Genomic DNA, 17,311 nt, shown 5'->3' on the forward strand with positions numbered 1-17,311 from the left:
GTGCGAGACTAATGGAGGATAAGAGAGTGCAGGTAGGGGTTAGGAAACAATTAATACGACTGGTACAAAGAAATCTAAGTGGTTTTAATATGAAACTGAATAGAACTCGGGTGAATGTATGACTTGGGTGATTAAACGATTCATAAAGGTAAGACGTATGTGAGTTTTACTGTATTAATTCCGGAATGGAAGGTTTGACAATAGTGAAATTTTTGTCTGAACGTGAATCATTAAGCGCACTATATAAATGTTTGAAGGGCACTATATAAATGAAAATTGTGTTATTATCTTACATTATTGTTAATTCCTCCTTGCGCTCTCTCAGCACCTAATGGGTTTCTGTGCAGTCAAGCAAGGATAGGACAGGACATTATTCAGAGGTATTGCTATTGCTCAAGTTAAGCCCATTAAACACACAACTGAGGCAACATTAACAGATGGGTAAGCAGTGTGTGGTGGATTGAAAAAAAAGGTTACCATGGCATTAACTAATGCACAACTCAGAACAGGGAGATAAACGGCTTGTATTGTTTTGCAGGCTCAGTAACAGGACAGGTGAGGATAGGTAAGGGGAGAAACAGAACGAAAAATAAATAATTTTAGAAGGAGCAGGAAGTAAGAATAACAATAATCCTTATATTTGATATAGCGCCTTAACATGTTGAGTTGTCTCAAAGTGCTTCATGGAATATACTGGAAGGTGAATTGACTGTATATTTTGTGGGCGAAACACAGCAGCCAATTGCGCACAGCAGTAATGTAATTTCTTTTTAAAAAAACTTGGATAGCTGACTGATTTTTCAGGATCTGTGCTGCATATTCCCATCCCCCAGTCTGAATCCAGTTTCTTTAGCAAAGTACATTTATCGCCAAACACAGTAAACTCTGCCTCTGTTTAAAACAAAACATTCATAAAACCTTCAGCTGGTAACTTCATTTTTTTTCAAATTCACCCAACACGAGCACGGCAATTTCAGAATGCAACAACAACAACTTACATAGTGCCCCTCACGCAGAGGTCTGACCCAATGATAGAGAAAGAAGTGCGGGTTTGTGTGTCACAATCGAGCTTGATTTGAGTTCACTTATTGACTGGCGCATTCACCCACAGTCAATTCACTTTCCAGGATATCCTGTGAAATGCTTTACAACGTCCTCCTGACTGAAAGCCGCTATATCAAATAGGTATTCTTCTTATCGTGTCTTTCAGCTCATTTAATGCTCTTGCTTCTGAAGATACTCTTAACAAGCAGATGGGGTCGGTGAGAGCCAAATTAAGATGACTGTAATAACAGCGTATTTTTTCCATGTTACCCAGGGCTGCAATTATTGTTTACATAATTGAATATTCTATTTGAATGTTTATTCCACTCAGGCTTACTGAGCTATCATAAAAAATGCCATTTCCGAGTTGGCACTTTGACTTTGTTTTCCTTGGTTTTGTGTTTGGAAATTAATAGTCACGTGGCTAGCTAATACAGACACAAAACAGACTCTCCTTTCTTTGCTCATAAATCTTAGATCACAAAAAAAATCTCTCCTTGCAATCGCAGAAGCACCGAACAGACCACACTCTAAATATGCTCAGAAAAAGAATGGAGCCCAAGGATTTGCTTAAAAGGGAATTAGGAGATACCACTGAGAAACCCACAATTCTTCTTTAGCAAAATCCTTTGCATTACCTTATCAACAGCCGCTTCCTTTGATCAGCTTCAGGTCTCCCTGCCCCACCCGCACTATAATTCGGTGGGCGAGCTTTCAGGCATTCCTGGCGCTCTGGAAGTCCATCCCAGAGTCCCTCTGATTTATACCCTCCCTCCCAGTTTTAAAGCCCAACGCTTTTGGTCATCCTCCATCCATCCCCTTACTCTTCAGCTCCCCTTTACTTTAAAAAGTAAAAGTTACTATGTGAGACAGTGAAACATTATTTATTTTCTGCTTTGTGACCATGCCTAAGATCTGAAAATATGTTTGGCTTGGATGAAGAAATCCCTTAATTCCCTCCGATCTCATCCTTCCAGAACATCCATCCTAACGTTGCCCCCATCAGAGCATCAAGCTGCTTTTTAAAATATTTATACATTTCCTTTTGTGATTATTAATATAGCTCCTGTTCATGAGGCTCTTGTTTATATGGTTCCTCTGCAGAGCCCCCTATGCATAAACATCAGGCAATGATATGGAGCACACACAAACACAGTCACAGTAATGTAATAATAATAATTCCTTGGCGCCTCATTGCATTGGGAGGGCACTTTAAAGCAATATGATATGTCAGAGGATTTTACCATGAAGTGCAGTGACTGTGCACTTGCCTGCAATCGCAACAACAAATCGCATTTATATACATGTACATATACATGTTGAGAGGATGTCCCAAGCTGCTTTACAGAATTATGTTGTAATTATGTATATTACTTCAGTTATCAGGAGAGGCTAGAGAAGCTAGGATTATTCTCCTTGGAGCAGAGAAGGTTAAGAGGAGACTTAATAGAAGTTTTCAAAATTATGAGGGGATTCGATAGGGTGAACAAGGAGAAACTACTTCCACTGGTGGTATAAATGAGATAAGCCTCCCACTCATCAGTGCTGCCCTTATTCCCCGCACGAGGAGTATTACACTTGTGGACCCACCCGATCCCCCTGGTACAGCAACAATCTCCGCCGCCAAAAAACCCAAACCCGTCTGCTCGAGCACAGATGGCGGAAAACTGGCCTGACAGTTCACTGCAAACTGTGGCTCGAGCATCTCCACAACTACCGCCATTCTTTGATTCGTGCAAAAACAGCCTTCTACTCCAACATCATCTTGGAGGCTAAACACAACCCAAATAACCTTTTTTCCACCACCTACTGCTCCTCCGTGCCTCCTCTCAGGCCTCCTCAATCTTCGTATCAAATGCCAAGTGCGAGGAGGTCTTGGACTTCTTTTCTTCCAAAATACCTAACATCCACCAGGCAGCCTCATCCACCTGCACCTTGTCACCCACCATCAGCCCTCTCTGTCCCCCTCACCTTCCTCATGACCTGCTCCTACCACCACCCCCATTCTACATTCCTTCCTCCCCATCTCTCCCTCTTCCCTCTCATCCAACATCACCTCCATGAAACCCACCACCTGCTGCCTCGGCCCCCTCCCCACCAACTTACTAGTCACCCAGCTCCCCCTCCTCTGCCCACTACTGGCTGACATCATCAAACAATTCCTCTCCTCCGGATCAGTCCCTGCCTCCCCCAAACTGCTGTCATCACCCCCCTCCTGAAAAACCCTCCCTAGATCCCTCAAACCCCTACCACTACTGTCCTATTTCTAACCTGCCCCTCCTCTCAAAAGTTCCAGAACACATCGTTGCCAACCAACTTCGTGCACACCTCTCCTCCCACTCCCTCTTCGAAATCCCTCCAGTCCGGTTTCCGCCCTGCCCACAGTACAGAGACTGCGCTTATGAAAGTCACAAACGACATCCTCTCTATCTGTGACCAGGGCTCCCTCTGCCTCCTTGTCCTCCTTGACCTCTCCACTGCGGTCGACACAGTCGATCACGCCATCCTCCTCCACTGTCTTTCCTCCGTCATCCACCTCAGTGGGACCACACTCGCCTGGTTCGAGTCGTACCTCACAAACCGCCAGCAGTACATCTGCACAAACAGCTTCTCCTCCCACTTTCACCCGGTCATCTGCGGAGTACCCCAAGGATCCATCCTTGGCCCCCTCCTCTTTCTGATCGACATGCTCCCTCTTGGGGATGTCATCCGTAAACATGGGATGCACTTCCACATGTATGCAGATGACACCCAACTCTATTTTTCCATATCTCTTTGCGACCCCCAGTCCCCTGATGTTCTGTCAGCCTGCCTGTCAGATTTCAGGGGCTGGATGAGCACAAACTTCCTTCAGCTGAACGTTAACAAGACGGAAGCCATACTCTTTGGCTCTCTCCAACGTCTAAAATCTCACGGCTCTCACCTCCTCCACCTACCCGATCTCCTCCTAAAACTCTCCGAACCCGTTTGCAACCTAGGAGTCAGGTTCGACCCCCAATTATCCTTCCTCCCCCACATCCGGTCCCTCAGCTTCTACCACCTCCGATGCATCACCCGTCTCCGCCAATACTTCTCTCCAAAATCCGCTGAAACCCTGGTCCATGCTTTTGTCACCTCTCGGCTAGACTACTCCAATGCCCTCCTCACCAATCTCCCATCCATTACCATCCATTACAATCCAAATCATTCAAAACTCTGTCGCCCGCATTTTCACCAGCACGAAACTCCGCTCCCCGATCACCCCAGTCCTTGCCAGACTGCACTGGCTGCCTATCCCAGAGAGGATCGATTTCAAGATCCTCACCCTTGTATTCAAGTCCCTCCACTCCTCTGCACCCCCCTACCTCTCTGACTTCCTCGCTCCTCAAAACAGTACCCGTTGCCTTCGTTCCTCCAGGTCTGGCCTCCTCCTTGTCCCCCGAGTCCTCTGCTCCACCCTCGGAGGCCGTGACTTCAGCCACTATGCCCCGAGGCTCTGGAACTGCCTTCCTCACTCCCTTCATCTCGTTCCCTCCCTTCCCATTTTCAGATCTCTGCTGAAAACCTTTCTCTTTGACCGCACCTTTGGTCACCTTCCTCCCCCTCCCCCTGGCTCGGTCCCGGGATCCGTTACTGTAAAGCACTCTGAGACACTGTCCGGCGTGGAGGCACTATATAAATCCAAGTTGCTGTTGTTGTTATTGTTGACACAGAGCAAGGACCCAAGCAGGCTCATAGCCCACCAGCATTCACCAATGTAGCTGAAATTAAATGCAAAGTCAAGACAGAATAACAATTATAATAATAACCATAATAATTCTTACAATTAATACAGTAACTTTCACGTCAGGAGGACAACTCAAACCACCTCACAGGATTCACAGTAAAATGTAGTCACTACATTTTGTAAGCGAACTCAACACAGAAGTCGATACTGACTCATTGGTTGACTCACCTCCCACTGAATCTCCCCAAAAACTCAGCCGTTTGTACAGTTGCCCAATGTTAAACATAGACATCTCCCAGCACGCTGATAAGGAATCTTGCTTAACTTGACTTACCTCATTCTCCACTTCCTCTTTTCTTTGGTTGTAGTATTCTAAATTACGATCAACACCAGGCACCTTGTGTTTTGAGTACGATTGCTTCTTCCAGCTTCTGAATTCTGAAAACAAACACAGGAACAAACACATCAGCATTCTCACAATGTTGGAAGCTTGAGAAATGCTGAGAACTTTCCGACTGATCCCCCGAAAGAGCACGGCTAATAATATTCCTTGCATTTGATATGGCGCCTTTCATTTCAGAAGGATGTCTCAAAGCACTTCACAAGATTTAAAGTAAAGTGCAGTGACTGTGTATCTGTAGGTGAATGTGACAGCCAATTTGCACACAGCGATGTCCCACAAACATCCACAAAGTGAATGATCAATTTTATCTGTGGGATTGTTGGCCAGGACACTGGGAGAAACTCCCTTCTCTTTTTTAATTGCATCACGTGCCATGGGATCTTCAACGTCCACTTGAACAGGCAGACGGGGCTTGGGTTATCATCTGTTCCGAAGTATACTACTACTGACAAAACAACGCCCCCACCCCCGAGTACTGCACTGGAGTGTCAACTTAAACTGTAAGTTCAAGGTCCCAACGTAGGACTTGAACTCACACCCTTAAAACTCAAAGGTGAGAGTGCTACCAACTGAGCCAGACTGACAGGATGATCACTTAATCATTATTTGGTGTTAGTTAAGAGACAATAAATAAAAGTCTTGAGCCTTATCTCCCCTTTGCAGCATAATACACCAATGTTGCATTCATAAGCTCATGTGTAGGTAAAAATTCCACCTGACTCCAGATTGTAGCATTTAAGAATGCACAGAATTTGGTAAATTATTGAATTCAGTTTTAACTTTGAGGTCTGTTTTCTGTACTGCTTTAAAAAAAACTTACAGAAAAACGACTTCAAAAATCATGTGACAAATTCTGGACCCTCTAAAATGCTCCATTAATAGATTAAATTTAAACTCAGGTAGAATTTTACCCCCAAAAGTTAAATATATGGAAAGAGATGGTGTCACCACAATGAGTTGTACAAATCATTAGTTAGGCCACAACTGGAGCTCAGGCACCTCATTTCAGGAAAGACGTTAGTTTTACAAGAATGATTCCGGAGATGAAGGCCTCCAGTTATGAGGAAAGATTGAGAAGCTGAGTCTGTTTTCATTGGAGCAGAGAAGGTTAGGGACGGATCTGACAGAAGTATACAAAATTATTAGGATTTTGACAGGGAAATAGGGAGAAGTTATTTCCAATAGATAAAGAAGGTCAGTAACTCAGGGACATAGTTATTAAGATTACAAGAGCAGCAAAAGGAGAACTCAAGGGGAGCTTTTTCACATAGAGTTGTAGGGACGTGGAATTCCCTGCAAAGCTGAGTGGTGGAGCCGGATTCCATTGTGGCTTTCATGAGGGAATTGGATAGTCATATAGAGAGGGGCTTGAAGGGCTATGGGGATAATGCCGGGCGGTGGGATTGAATTGATCACTTCGCTCTGTGAGCCAGTACAGACTTGATGGGCTGAATGGCCTCTTTTTGTGCTGAACATTTCTATTCTTGTAGGAATAAGGCTTTCAGCATACATTATGGCAGAGGAACTGAGAAAAAGAAGTAAAAATTTCCTTTTAAAGATTTCTAGCGGAATACAACACAAGTTCCTTGCAGCAGAATATTGTCATGGCTCAGGAAACATTTCAGAGCTTGATATTCTGAAGCCGGCCTGGCTCCTTGACATGTTATTTCCTTTGAAAGTCAAAACCCGAGCAAGAAAGCAAGCGACCACAAGGCCTGACGACGGCTCAGATTGAATCCAGATAGTTAAGATAAAGAAAGGTCTTCACTCTCCCTCGTCCCACATCCACTCCTCAACAAAGACCGCCAACGATTGAAACAAAGCAGGCTTAGGAAATCTCAATACAATCCCTATTGTACCCGACACTGCAGAATAAACTCTCAGCAATTCAAATCGGGAAACAACAACGTGCATTTGTATAGTGCTCTTTACGCAGGATACCGTGTCGGAGCACTGCCCAAGGTCGAATGCCGAACAAGAGAGAAGGGGAGGTGACCATAGGCACAGTTGAATTGTTAGGTCTTAATGTGGCCACCTTTGAAAGGCTGCAAAGTTGGCGGGTGTGTGAAGGGCAAATGTCTCAGTGATGAAGCAACTGGTTCTTTTAAGATTCGGGCCCATTGTTGGGGCAATATCAAGGGGCTTTGCTTGGCTTCCGATGCTTGAGGTGGACAACGGGGGAGGGAAGGGAAGACCATGACGCCTCCCATTCCTCACTTTGACCAGCACAAAACCTACCAAATGTGTTTGAATTTTTAAAATGAGTGGCAGAGATTCATTGGCATTGTTTAAATGGTGTTAACACCACATCTATGCGCTTTGTGGAAACCTAAACCTCCATTTTGGTACTAATGAGGCCAAAATGAATTAAACCGTCTGTGACGTGGTCGAAAAGGAATTTTAACATCTGCTTCGTGTTTGAAAATCACTGCCAGGAATTAAAAAAACTGAACTAATATTTTCCTACTGAGAATTGCAGTCTCTGTGCTAACACTGACACCATGATCACACACGTGTGAAGGCCACCCTCGCGGTTCAGTGAAGCAGCCAAGCCAGAAAAAGTTCACTCACAAGGGACCCGTCTACAGGAGGTAGCAACACCACATGAAGGCAAAGCTAATGCAGCTCACTGTGCAGACTTTTAATTATAAGTTGGGCCAATAGAAAAGTGCGGCCGCACTTTTCCTGCGGAATCTGCTACAAACGCCATCCTCCGCTACAAACACTCCTTCCTCTTCTATCCCATGCACATAGTGAGCTAGGCTCCAGGCCTCTCGTGCTGTTTGCTGAACGCTGCTACTGTGGGCAGAGTGGCTCCAGTCGCACATGCTGTTAGCACAGTGTTGGGTGTTGGGATCGTGGAAACACCGGGAGCGGGAAATTGACTTTGCCCGATGTCCGTGGCCTAACCTGAGCTCCTACGACCAATTCTTCGTAAGTTATGTAGTATCCACATTAACATTTTTAGTGTTTTATACATAAATACATGTTCAGGAAATATATGCCTATAGTTTTAATCTGGGTTGTTCCATAAAATGCATCTCTCAATAGAACCAATCAGCCCTCCGCAATTTTCCCGAATATTCCTCAAATTTATCCGTAACTTTCGCCAAATGCCTCGCATTTTGGGGCATATTTCTGCATTTTTCAACTAACCCAGGTTATAATCCTTTCATTTCAGGAGTCCTGTAGCTCAGTGGTTAGAGCACTCGCCTCGCAAGCAAGGGACATGGGTTTGATTCCTGGCAGGGCGAAATCTTGGGCAAGTTTCCTTACTCCACATGCCTAATAATAATCCCTCAAGAAGAAAAACAATAATAAAATTGGTCACTTCAATCCACGACTGTTTGTGGGACATTGCTGTGCGCAATTGGCTGCCGCATTTCACCCACAAATATACAGTCAATTCACTTTACAGTGTGTTCTGTGAAGCGCTTTGGGACGTCCTCCCGACATGAAAAGCGCTATATCAAATGCAAGGATTATTATTATTATTATTTATTCTGTGAAGCGCTTTGAGATGTCGAGAAGATGTGAAAAGCGCTATATCAAATGTAAGGATTATTATTATTATTATATGACTATTTAACATGGCACCTTTCACATAGGGGGGACGTCTCAAAATGCTTCAAAGGATTTACTTTAAACGTAGTGACTGTGCTTGTAGGTGCACAACAATGTCATACAAACAGCCATGAAGTGAGTGAGCAGTTTTACCTTTGGGATTGTTGACCTGGGCACGCTTCATTCGTTTCACTTTTCAACTAGTGCCACAGCATCTTTAATATCCACCTGAACAAACAGGCGGGACCTCGGTTTCACTTATCATCCAAAGTCTGGCACCTCTGACAATGTAACACTCTCCCAGGACTGTGTTGGGAATGCCTGCCTAGAATGTGAATTCAAAGTGTTGACGTGGGCTTTGAATCCACCAATGTCTGACTCAGAGGCAACAGTGCTACCAACAGAGCCAGGCTGACACCAATTTTAAGAGTAATGATTTTTCACATGAAGACATAAAACCATCTGCTTGCTCAGATGAACGTTAAAGATCCCCTGGCACTATTCATTCTACGCGAGAAGGGAGTTCCTCTCTGTGCCCTGGCCCACAATGCTCCGAATAAGTTTGAACGCCAGACCTTGCTGTGTACGTTGGCCTATAAATAGATGAGCAGATCTGCAAGCAGATCTCAGACAGATGCAACGCCAATAGAGTCGTGATAATGGGGGACTTTAATTATTCCAACATAGACTAGGACAACAACAGCGCAAAGGGCAAGGAGGGGGAACGATTCCTAAAATGCATACAGGACAACTTTCTTGATCAGTACATTTCCAGCCCAACAAAGAAGGAAGCAGTGCTGGATCTAGTTCTGGGGAATGAAATAGGGCAAGTGGAGCAGTTTTCACCAGGAAAGCATCTGGGCAATAGTGATCACAACATCATTAGATTCAGAGTGTATATGGAAAGGGACAAGGAACCATCTAAGATGAAGATACTCAACTGGAAGAGGGCAAATTTCAATGAGTTAAAAGGGACCTTGCCAAGGTGGACTGGAAAGAAAGATTGGCAGGTAAAACAACTGAAGAGCAGTGGAATAATCCTTGCATTTGATATAGCGCTTCTCACATCTTCTAGACGTCCCAAAGCGCTTCACAGAATATGCTGTAAAGTGAATTGACTGTGGGCGAACGCGGCAGCCAATTGCGCATAGCAATGTCCCACAAACAGTCATGGATTGAAAATGACCAATTTATTATTGTTTTGTTTTTTGGAGGGATTATTATTAGACGTGTGGAGTAAGGAAACTTCCCCAAGGTTTCGCCCTACCTGGATAGCTCGGGGACAGAATAAATACATTCCCACAAAAGGGAAAAATAGGGCATCCAAACCTCCCTGGATGACGAAGGTATCTAGAATGAAGCAGAAAAAGGAGGCATATGACAAATGTCAAATCCAAGATACAGAAGACAACCAAATAGAATATAGGAAGTGCGGAAGAGAACTGAAAGAGGAAATAAGAGGGGCAAAAAGATTATACGAAAAAAGGTTAGCAGGTAACATTAATGGGAATTCTAAAATATTTTACAAACATATCAAGAAAAAAAGATTAGTCAAAGGTAGGGTGGGGCCAATTAAGGCCCAAGGCAGAAATCTTATTGTGGAGGAAGAGGGCATGGCTGATATACTGAATGAGTACTTTGCATCTGTCTTCACAAAAGAAGTGGATGCACCAAATGCCGGAGGAGTGGAGGAGAGGGTAGAGGAAATGGATAGGATAAGTATAAACAGAGAGGAAGTACTGAAAAGGTTGACTGGGCTGAAGGTAGATAAGTCACCCGGTCCGGACGGGATGCAGCCAAGGGTACTATGGGAGGCACGGGTACAGATAGCGGAGGCTTTGGCTACAATTTTTCAATCTTCGTTGGACGCAGGAGTGGTGCCAGAGGACTGAAGAGTGGCCAATGTTACTCCCCTGTAGAAAAAGGGCAGAAGGACAAACCTGGGAACTACAGGCCAGTCAGCCTAACATCAGTAGTGGGCAAACTCCTCGAGACTAAAATCTGGGACAGAATAAATCTTCACTTTGAATTATATGGGTTAATTAGGGACAGCCAGCACGGATTTGTTAAAGGTAAATCTTGTCTAACAAATCTAATAGAATTTTTCGATGAGGTAACAGAGAGGGTGGATAAAGGTAGTGCAGTTGATGTAGTTTATATGGACTTTCAAAAGGCATTTGACAAAGTACCACGTGAAAGATTTGTAATAAAGATAGAAGCCCATGGTATAAAAGGGACAGTGGCAGCATAGATCCAGAACTGGCTGGGAGACAGAAAGCAGAGAGTTGTGGTGAATGGCTGCTTTTCTGACTGGAGGGAAGTTTACATTAACGTCCCCCAGGGATCGGTATTAGGACCACTTCTCTTCTTAATGTACATAAATGATCTGGACTTGGGTATAGCAAGTACCATTTCCAAGTTTGCGGATGACACAAAGTTAGGTAGGGTGGTAAACAGTGAGAAGGATAGTAGCCAACTGCAGAGAGACATAAACAAAATGGTAAAATGGGCAGACACATGGCAGATGAATTTCAATGTGGAGAAATGCGAGGTAATGCATTTTGGTAGAAAGAATAAGAGGAGGCGATATAGGCTGGTAATGCAAACTTAAGGGGGGTGAAAGAACAAAAAGACGTGGGGGTTCAGGTAAATGAATCCTTGAAGGTGGTAGGACACATAGATAAAAGGGCATATGGGATACTAGGCTTTATAAACAGGGGCATAGAATGCAAGAGTCAGGAGGTTATGATTAACCTATATAAAACACTGGTTAGGCCTCAGTTAGAATACTGTGCCCAGTTCTGGGCACCACACTATAGGAAGGAGGTTACGGCATTGGAAAGGGTGCAGAGGAGATTTACAAGGATGGTACTAGGAATGAGGGACCTTGATTATGAGGAAAGGCGAGAGAGGCTGGGATTATTCTCATTGGAGCAGAGAAGGTTACGAGGAGACCTAATAGAGATCTTCAAAATCATGAGGGGATTTGATAGGTTAGAAAAGGAAAAACGGTTTCCACTGGTGGGTGTGTCGGTGACTCGAGGTCACAGATTTAAAATGGTCTCTAAAAGAAGCACAGGGGAGGTGAGAAGAAATGTTTTCACGCAGCGAGTTGTTCGAATCTGGAACGCATTGCCTGAAAGGGTGGTTGAGGCCGATTCGATAACAACTTTTGAAAACGCGGTGGATGGGTACTTGAGGCGGACGGGTTTGCAGGGTTATGGGGAACGGGCTGGGGAGTGGGATTGACGTTACATTGCTCTTTTCAAAGAGCTGGCACAGACTCGATGGGCCGAATGGCCTCTTTTTGTGTTGTACGATTCTATGATTCTATAAAACAATTACGCTGCTCCACAGTAATTCTGTATGAAGCACTCAGAGAGGTTCTGATGTTAGGAGCTACATCAAATGCAAAGCATTGATATACTGCAATTGCCTTTGAAGCAGTCTCCAAAAGTGTGTGACAGATGATGCAGTTTTTCTACTGAAAGCTGAGCACTTGTCAGTTACAATATTTCCCCTCAAAGCGGTAAATTAAATGCAAGCTGAAGCTGTCCTTGGCCAAGAACAATTATTACCCTTAATCTTGCAGCACAAGAAGGTTTTGGCCAGAACCAGGTTTATTTTTACCATGAACGTAATTTATGCCTTGCACGGCTTTGGTCTCTAAAAGATGCTCTTTATTTTAAGAATCATTTGGCACAATGTCCTGGTGCAGTCTTGTCAGAGTGGCGTGACAGGAGACTGGATTAACTCCGAGACAGTTTGGATGTTTTGGGGCGGGAGGGAGATACAGAGTCTGTCTGTAACAAAAAAGGATATGTCTTGAGGCACTTTGTGCATCAGTGGTTTGTTGTCAAAGCTGTACGGGAAGGAGGATGGAACAGCTGCACTTGGTGCCATGCACAATGCTAGCGTTCAGTGTTCCTTATAATCCAATAGAAAGTTCACAGCCATTGTAGATTTATTAAGAATAATTAGAATGATATAATATAACTCCTTATCATGCCATCGAGGCATCTCAAAGCGCTGCAGAGGATTTTACTGTGGAGTGTATTTTACTGTGAATAGAACTGAGTATTTTGTTTTCGAATATTGCCATGGGATCTTTAATGTCCACCTGGACAGGCAGACAGGACCTCAGATGAATGTCTCATCTGCAGCACGCCACCTCTGACAATGCAGTGCTTCCCCAAATACTTCACTGAGGTGTCCACATAGACTATACGGATTTCAAATCCCAACAAGAAGCTTAAACTCACAACCTTCTGACTCAAGAAACAAGAGTGCTACTGACTAAGCCTGGCTAACACAATGTTTTGAGTTTTTTTATTGTTGACTCACAACAGTCTTATCTGTTTACAGCGGCCAGCGCCATTGCAATATAGCCGGCTCCCACTTTGGCTCACTTGGTTAAAAAAACAGCTGTGTCCCAAGCTTCATCAATTCTGTACAGAATCCACCCATCTCAGCTGAGAGCGGTGGGTTCAGTGGCCCTGGACCAGGAGGGCAGGGCCGGGGGGGGGGGGGGGGGGGGGAAGAGAAAAAAAAACCAGGAAGAAAATAATAAATCAAAATTCCCATTCCTGATCAGTTGGGACCACAAGAAAACCCTACCCTATTCCCCACATCCCGCTGGTGAAATAGCCAGTCAATGTTGTCCTCCTGTATTTACACATGGCATACAAATACCTCAGTGAGATGCCAGTGGGGAACTGGTAATATGTAAGAAGAAGAATCGTCTCAAAGCGCTTTCACAGAATACATTCTAAAGTGGAGTGACTGTATTTTGTGGGTAAAACACGGCAGCCAATTGCACACAGCAGTGTCCCACTTCAGTGCAGCTCAGAAAAAGGACTAAAAAAGTAAGCTCTTCCCATCAGACATCAATAAATAAACGAATGAATGTTCAAGTCCTAACAGCAAACATTAACTGATCCAATCCAGCAGCAACAATTAGCACTGATAAGGACAGCACCTTTCACAAATCTGTCTCAAAGTGTTTTATAAAATGGGAGCACAATCTGGAAAGGAAATGTAGGGGAGGTAGCTGAAGGTGCCGTCAAACAGATAGATCTTTAGTGGTGGATATGAAGCAGGTTGGTATTGACTGGGTGGAGGAGTGGGTAGCTCAGCAGGGTTCCAGCAGGTCACAAAAATAGGGAGGGGGGGCTGAGGCGGGTGGAGAAATTTGAAGGTAAATAATTGAAAATGAACCACAGTTCTCGGGAGACATGTTTGAGAAAGGTCTAAAAAAAATTCTCATCTCTGCCTCACCTCAACAACAACAAAATTACATTTATAGAGCGCCTTTCACGTCCCAAAGCGCTCACTCTCCTGGTTCAAACGTTGGGCAGGTGGTAATAGCTATTTGATTCAAAAGGGATCAGAGGCTTAATTTCAATCAAACGTTAATCACAGTAAGCTAAGGCAGCTTTTATTGCAGTTAACCTGCATTTACAGCATTAATGGAGAGATTAGATTTTGCTGGACAAGTTTAAGCTGTTGAAGTATTGAACTCATTACCCCCGCTAATGGAAGGCAATCAAAGTTGTTCTGCCATAGCTCAGAAGAAATCCAGTGCATCCAGCAGGACATGGGGGACATAGTGCCACAAGTTACCAGTTTCTTTTAAAAAAGGATTTCTATCCAGCACTGCTTTCCTGCTGCAAGCACTCCCATGCTTAATGTCCAATCCCTGCCGGCTTTGTGCAGCTCCCCGAGATGCTATCCTGTGCGAAGGGCGCTAAATAATAATATAATAATAATCGCCTCTCCTCTCACCTTAACCTTCAAGGTTCAGGTTGAATGGTTCAGATCCTATCTCTCACACCGCTCTTTATCTTCCCCTCCAACCCCCACACTATCTTGTGCGGTGTTCCTAAGGGTTCTGTCCTCGGTCCTCTCCTCTTCAACCTCTACATGCTCCATCTTGGTAACATCATCCGCAGACATGGGGTCAACTTCCACATGTATGACACCCAACTCTATCTCTCTGCCTCCACCATCAGGACCACTGATGTCCTGATAGACTGCCTCCACAAGCTGCAGATCATCCAGAACTCTGCAGCTCGTATTCTCTCATGCACCAGTTTCCGTGACCCCATCACACCCTCCCTCTCCCGGCTCCACTGGCTCCCCACTGAGTTAAAAATTCTCATCCTCACCTTCAAAGCACTCCATGGCCTTGCCCCCGCCTACCTCTCCGACCTGCTAACCCCTTATCAACCTGTTTGCTCCCTCCGCTCAGCAGAGTCCGGCCTGCTCCATGTCCCCCGCCCTGCCCACCATCGGCGTTCGGGCCTTCAGCGTTTCTGCCCTCACTCTCTGGAACTCCATCCATCTTCCCTTCGCTTCACTTCTTCCCTTGCCTTCTTCAAGGCACGCCTCAAGCTTCGACCATGCCTCCCTCCACCATCCCTGATCCCAGCACCTCCCCCCCACCCCGTGTATTTTTGTGGGTGAAACCTGGTAGCCAGTTGCACACAACAATGTCCCACAAACAGTCATGGAGTGAGTGACCAATTTTTCATTTGGAGAATTGTCGTCCAGGTCACCAGAAGAAACTCCCTTCTCTTTTTGAATATTGCCATGGGATCTTTAACATGTACTTGAACAGGCAGATGGGGACCTCGGTTTACCATCTCATCCAAAGGTTCGCTACTCCGACAATGCAACAACTCCGCCCCCATCAGCTCTGCATTGGAGTGTCACCTTAGACTATGTGATTCAAATTCCTGATGTGGGGCTTGAACCTACGACCTTCTAATTTAGAGACGAGAGTGCTACCACTGAGCCAGGCTGAGACACATTAAAAAATGCAAGTCGTTGCTGTTGAATCAATAATGCTCCACTTTCCCTGATAATGCAACTCTTTTTCTAAGCATTCACATTGATTAAGACCTTAATAGGTTCTTCAAAGATTGATGAAAATAGGAGCTCGATACTATTACAATTAACTTTATTGACTGCAGCAACAGATCAATAAAATAATGGATTACAAAACACCTAATTCAGAATCTCACTGACATGAATTTAAGTAGGCAAGAACATTGGCAGATAGTGATAAAAATCACTTAAAATATACAAAAAGCAGAACAGAGCAAAATGAGGCAGAGCACACAGCTAAGCAAAAGGAGAGTGCCACCATTAAATGAAAGAGCTACTTATTTCCAAGAAAATCAAATTTAGTTTCTTAGCAAATTTTATTCGAACAGCAAGTTTGGTCAAATAAAGTGACAGAGCACATTGGTCCCTCCTAACAGACAGGTAATGGTGGACATCAGCCATCCGTTCTCTATGGCATTACAGTTTTGAAACCCACGTTCAAAACCGCAGCAGTATTCAATTGAAACGAGGAGCAGAAAATTCAGTCCAGCTTCTTGGCAGTGAAATCAACCTATAAATTTTTTATCAGGCAAGTTTGAAAGTAAGAAAAAGTAAGCTAGCATTCATTTTTTTAAAAAATGTTTTCAGATTGTCTCGGAAATCAAAGGGTCAGGTAGAAGGTGAAACGGAAGTGTGTTCATGACACCCTTTTGGAGCTCCATGGAAGTTACCGATCTCAGTTCGCACCTTCCCACCACTGTATGGTCAACATTACGAGCATTGTTCCAGATGGGCAGCACCAACACATCTGGAACTCACTATTCATAACCCTTTCTACAAATCAGTCACTTTATAATATATTTCTCTCCTCCCCCTTTTTTCACATGCAACATTGGTTTATTCACATTGTAACTTTCCAAATACTATTGAACAAGGAATTTAGTGTGCTTATAATTTTGGCATAATAGCCTGCAACCAATGTTCCTCCGCCACATCAGGCATTGCTGTTTAACAAAGAAGTCAGTGTAGACTGGACAGCAAAGGGCCTGTACTAAAAAAAATTATTAAATACTCCTTTTGTCACCAATATTTAGAGGTTTAATATGTGTTGCTTGTGTGAAGACATATAGCCCCTGTCAATAACCGTATTCCCTAACTGGCCCGCCAATTTCCTCTTATTTTTAGTCTTCTTAAAAGAGCCAGCCTATATTTTATATTCAGAGTTTGCCTGCAGGCACCTTGCAAAGAAACAAACCAGAATTCTGGGCACCACCTTTAACAGCAGGATGCTTTTTGGAGTCGGATCTTCCATTGCAGTGGATGGTCAGATGGAGCTGATTTCAACCCCCAGGTCTCAGGGATGAAAGGTTACTCTCTATTCCCACTGTGTCACCTAATCTTTGGATGAGATATTTAAAGCGAGGTCCCATCTGCCTGTTCAAATGGGCATAAAGATCCTGTGCATTATTCGAAAAGAGAAGGGAGATTCTCCCGGTGTCTTGAGCAACAATTCCCACCCCCCAAAAATGCATGACTGTTATGGGACATTGATGTACTCAAAATTGGTTGCCTGCTATGTTCGCCTGCAAACACACCATCATTGTACTTTATTGTAAATCCTGTGAGATGTATTGCAGACGTGAAAGGTGCCGTAACAAATGAAAGGATCATATGCATCCCTGATACATGCACCTCCTTCACCAATCCATTCCCTCTACAGCACTGTCCATCCTCTCCGCTATCCTGCCCACACCCTCCGCCCTCTG

At 44.2% G+C, this 17,311-nt stretch overlaps 1 protein-coding gene across 1 annotated transcript in view; it reads right to left on the reverse strand.

The window, feature by feature from the left end:
- Positions 1 to 17,311, reverse strand: part of b4galnt3b (beta-1,4-N-acetyl-galactosaminyl transferase 3b) — an 85,798-nt gene that overhangs the window by 44,015 nt on the left and 24,472 nt on the right. The window contains exon 2 of the mRNA XM_042335226.1: positions 5,085 to 5,188. Coding sequence (XP_042191160.1) covers positions 5,085 to 5,188 — 104 coding nt within the window. The remainder of the gene's footprint in view (positions 1 to 5,084; positions 5,189 to 17,311) is intronic.

This window comes from Callorhinchus milii, unplaced genomic scaffold, assembly GCF_018977255.1.
Source record: "Callorhinchus milii isolate IMCB2004 unplaced genomic scaffold, IMCB_Cmil_1.0 Scaffold5, whole genome shotgun sequence".
Classification (NCBI taxonomy): domain Eukaryota; kingdom Metazoa; phylum Chordata; class Chondrichthyes; order Chimaeriformes; family Callorhinchidae; genus Callorhinchus; species Callorhinchus milii.